General features: G+C 36.2%; 1 protein-coding gene across 1 annotated transcript; it reads right to left on the bottom strand.

Annotated features, from left to right (window-relative positions):
• Positions 1 to 349: 349 nt before the first annotated feature.
• Positions 350 to 2,656, bottom strand: LOC126713195 (NAC domain-containing protein 43-like). The gene is made up of 3 exons (XM_050412882.1): positions 2,269 to 2,656; positions 1,850 to 2,118; positions 350 to 1,270 (listed from the first exon to the last, which is right to left on the bottom strand). Exons 1-3 carry the CDS (start codon positions 2,450 to 2,452, stop codon positions 494 to 496), a joined length of 1,230 nt encoding a protein of 409 aa, XP_050268839.1. The 5' UTR covers positions 2,453 to 2,656; the 3' UTR covers positions 350 to 493.
• Positions 2,657 to 4,876: the final 2,220 nt, after the last annotated feature.

Raw genomic sequence — 4,876 nt, 5'->3', positions numbered from 1 at the left:
GAGTATATCACATCTTACTTGGTAAAAGGTGGTCGCCTTTCCCACATCTTTTATTGGTACGCACGTTAGGTGAGACCCAAGGATCTCTCACTCTCGTTGTCGACACCACAATAACATATTGATCCTTTATGATGACTTCTTACCAATAGACCATGCCTAGTCGTCACAGATTTGTTGGCAGTGTTAATCGTGGGGGAGAGGAAACACCAAATCTGGCTTAAAAGTCAGCATAATGCCATAATTAACTTGTCAAGCTTTTCAATATAGTTAACGAATTATAGTTAGACTCCAACCACGGAGATATGATTAAAGGTAGAAAGAACATTTCACAGCACCTAAAACAGCTGACTTCTCTAAAAACAATAATAAAGCCACCACCTCTCAAATATGTCACCTTATTACTTATTTGAATACATGTTTTGCTGTTTATACTACGTACATATACCTAGACTTGGCAAATACCATTATAGTGATGTACTGATCAATAGTACGGTTATACAGACAAGTGGGACAAAGGGTCTGATGAAGATGGTGATGATGATTTTGTAAAGCTCCATATATCATTCTCGGTAGTATTGTAGACGGGTGAGATTTGACCTAGCCGACTGGTACGTAGGTCTGACAATTGTACATCATCATGATGAGGAGGACAAAAGCCCATGTTGGGGTCACTAAAGCAAGATAATTGCTTGGATGTCTCTTCTTGGCCATTAAGCTGAGAAGCTACCATTCGATCAAAGGCAACCCAATCACTGAGCCTAGTTTTTGGGTCATGATCATGAACTGGGGTCATGTGAGTATCACAGCCACTAGCTTGGTTGGTAGTAGAAGGTTCAGTTTCATTGAGCATTTCATCAAATGCTTGATAACAAGCTTTGAAATTATGGTCTTGATGATCAAAGGGAGAGTTATTGATGGGAAGTGAAGGAAGGTTTGGACTCTCCAGCCGTGGGAGATGCATGAACCTATCATGAAGCCCTTCACTGAAGTTGCTTGTTTGCTTTGCAGTCAGAAATCTCAAGGGGTTACTGTTGTCAGAGATGTTAATATTGTTGAATGACTCGTTTTCAAGCTTGCAAGTCCTTCCCATGTACATAAGTATTTGATCCAAGACCTCGTCATTTCTTGAAGCTAGTAGCTCATTGTTGGAGTCCATAGACATAGAGGAGGTTTTAGGACTCTCTAGGGCCTTCTGATAATTCTTCTTTTTGAATACACGGCAAACCACCCACCCATCTTCAGCCATTGACTCTCCTACTGAATTAGAAACCTGAAAGCACATAACATATTTTAATAATGGAAAAATATTTTTGTCTTTGACAAACAATACCCAGAAAGGGAAAAGGAGAAAGCAAAATCTTAAAATTGCTACCTAATTTACTACCAAAAAAAAAAAAAAAAATGGTTTACAAATTAAATTAAAGTAACAAGAATGTGACCTATGCCTCCCACAAAAAAGAAAAAAAAATGTCAATGTGACCTATGCCTCTTCAACAGTATAATAAATAAATATCTCAATTGATTTTTTTGTAATTTAGAAAAATACTAAAACTACTACAAATTAAATATTTATAAGTTGATGCGACAATTAATGTGATTGATAAATTTTAACAACCTAATACATTAATGTTTGAATTATATTTTTGTATTGAATGACGTATTTGTTTATGAGTATTACATGGTACAATTTTTAGTATCTTTACACGTTATTTTGTAAGAATTATATTATAAAATTTATAATATTCTTAACATTTCTTGAAGAAAATTCTTTCATGTAACCATGGGTATTTAGATGATCATAGAATTAGTACCATATATATTAAAAGGCATATGGAAGAGAATGGCTTACGTTAGTGTCATGGATGTTTTCATCTAGCCTGTACTCATGCATGATCCAATCTGATTTTTGTCCATGTGGAGCTCTTCCCTTGTAGAACACTAGGGTCTTCCTCAATCCAATTCTTTTAAAGCCGCTATAGATGATCTTATCTCGGCCTGTAGCCTTCCAAAACCCAGCTGCTGTAGCACGATTTGTTCGAGTCCCAGTCGGGTACTTTTTATCTTTGTGGCTAAAAAAGTACCAATCATTCTGTGGGGTGGATCCAATCTTGCATTTCTCTACAAAGTTCAAATGCAAAGAAGCAATGAAATTGTTAATCATTAAACAACAACTAAGTTTTAGTCTTAAATTAAAACAGGTCAATCAAAGTCGACTTCATGTACACTGCTAATAAATCAAGGAAGAAGAAGAAGAAGAAGAGGTAGTACCTTGAATATCCCATGGCTCGAGCTTGTTAAGATCAACTTCACGGATTACATCAAGGTCAATCTTCTCATAGGCAACTTTCTTCCTCAGATAGTAGTGAAGAAGTTCCTCTTCTGTGGGATGAAATCGAAAGCCTGGAGGGACCTGAGATTGACCATTTATGGACAGATTCATATCTTCTGCCATTAGCAGGAATTGTAGGACAATTCTAACAATGGAACAAGCAGGGGTCCAATTCTCCTACAACACTAAAGGCCTTGAAAACTAAATCTCTTCAAAAATTTAGACTAAGAAACAAAAGCATTGGTACAGAAAGGAAGAGAGAAAGTAATAGGAGGAGAAATAAAGTACAATAACTCGATGTGGGGATATGCGTAAAGGGTAATGCAGTCATGATAATTTATAATGGTAGTAGGACATGGGAAGGGTCCAAAAATGCATGAAAAGCTTTGGTATCATGGCCATTAGTGTACTTAGTGTGGGGTCCAAGTTCCTCGAGAAGAACCAACCACCAAAGACAAGAGACTAGAGAGAGAGAGGGGGGGAATTGTGGGTCCCAATGTATAGGTAGTAACAATAGAGCCACCCAAAAATGCGTTAGAGAGGCAACAAAATATATTGTGAGAGCAGGGGGCACGCCTCCATCTTAACTATGACCCTTGACCTTAATATCTGAATGAAAAGCACCTCTAAAACCACCACATTTCTAAAAGAATCTCTCTCTCTCTCTCTAGCTCTCCCTAGAGATTACTCGTTTTACTTGTGCAACCAACTCAACTCGAGGACAAGGGTCTAGAAAGAGAGAGATGATGGGGTCGGAGGCACTGAGCTTTCATGGTCCCGTGTGGAAAGAAAGACATGATGGGTTTTGTGGAGACTTACATGAGTTTTTATCTCCTACTATCACTTTATTTTACACTCTGATTGCACCCACCAAATGCTAGGGAGGGTACGTACGCACCATATACATTTTTTGTTAATTGGTACAAAAAAAAAAAAAAAAAATGAGTGTGTTAATCAATACTATTGCTAAAATTGGCACAATGAGTCCAAGGTACCAAACAAACTGTGGAAATTTATAGTAGATATATTGAGAAATCCTAGTTAGTATAATTGAAGCAAAAATGGAATGCACATGGCAAACCCTTCAGAGCTGCTTTTGCTAGAGTGACCCAAATGAAGTACAAGCACCCACTTAAAGGACCAATCTTTGCATAGTCTAGGTAATTTCTTTCCATGACTGTACATTGAAGCTGCTGAACCTTTCATTCGCTAAAAGAAACCATTTCAAAAAGTAGTGCAGCCAAAGCCAAATGATACATTATCTACCCGTTAGACTTGACCACTGAGACGTACTGTTTTCTAATACCCTCTCTTCTGTTAGGTGTACGGGATGAAAAGAAGAATTTAATCAAAGATTAGGCTTTGAGGGACGTTTTAATCAGTGACTTTAAGAGAGTTTCTTCTCTATACGAAACTTAAATGTCATCATCACTATTAATAAGTAATTTGTTTTTAATTTCTAGACTTTGCGCATGAAGCTCACCAGCAGCAGGTGATTCCTTAAAGCTAGTAAAGAGTTTGGTGTTAAGTAATAATATTGTGGGTGTGAATGGATAAAAGGGTCGAAAATGTAAGGCAATTTTGTTAGACCGAAAAATAATATGTACTTCAATTTTTCATCACCATTAAAATGAAATATAGCCCTCCCCACACATTCCTCATTCTCTCGCATGATTCATTTATGTATGTAGTTAAATTAGATTGACATCAGGATCAAATTATGTTTCCTCAAAGCAATGTGTATGCGTTGTAGCGATTTCAGTCGTCTTTTTTCTCAAAATGGAAGCTCAATATCGTGCCACCTGCACCCTTAAAAGGTAATCTAGACAAATGAACTTTGATCGTCAGGTCAAATAGAGAGGGGGGAGAGAGGAACTTTTTCTTTTTAGGCCTTTGCTTCTTCCATTTTTATATATTTTGCTAGGAAAAGAATAATGTAATTGACTTTGATTAATATGTTGAGAATTCTTTTTTTTTTTTTTTTTTTGAGAAATATAATTAGTGACCCCCTATTATATGAGAAGAAATGTGTAGATGGTGTTTGGAGACTTTTTAAAACATTCTACTAGGTTAAACTTGTCACCATAAAAAACTGTATATTTGCATGCAAATGTGTATCACATTGATATGATAACTTAACGATATACCCATATATGTTAGGTGTCGCCATTTGATTGATGTAATGAACAAATAAATAAAAAAGAAGGAATATTCACTGCTCGCTACAAGCACAATGGTGATGGGGTTTCGCTAGAACCATAATAAGAAAAACTGTTTGATTAACCTATGAGTGATGTCATATCTTGCCTATAACTTGCGCAAATTTGGGGTATTTCACTTTAAGGTTTCTTATATTGTTAATAGAAAGCTAAAATGACATGTTTGTCATGTAGAACCAAGTACGTACCAGCAATTAATTGAATAACTCTGTCTAGCTTAGGTCATTCTTTGCATCACGAACTAAATATAAGTCATTTAGCTTTTTATCTTTTTTTGGTGAAAAAAATAAATTAGTCATAAGATTTTTTTTTTGGGGTGAGAGTAATG

This window comes from Quercus robur, chromosome 2, assembly GCF_932294415.1.
Source record: "Quercus robur chromosome 2, dhQueRobu3.1, whole genome shotgun sequence".
Classification (NCBI taxonomy): domain Eukaryota; kingdom Viridiplantae; phylum Streptophyta; class Magnoliopsida; order Fagales; family Fagaceae; genus Quercus; species Quercus robur.
Note: the sequence above shows the minus strand (reverse complement) of the source record. Positions and strands in the feature narration are given on the sequence as shown.

Coding starts and splice junctions, on each gene's coding strand:
- LOC126713195 (XM_050412882.1), bottom strand. CDS start 2,452: ATGGCAGAAGATATGAATCTGTCCATAAATGGTCAATCTCAGGTCCCT. Junction 2,119..2,268: donor CGAGCCATGGGATATTCAAG/GTACTACCTCTT, acceptor TGAACTTTGTAG/AGAAATGCAAGATTGGATCC. Junction 1,271..1,849: donor AAAACATCCATGACACTAAC/GTAAGCCATTCT, acceptor ATGTGCTTTCAG/GTTTCTAATTCAGTAGGAGA.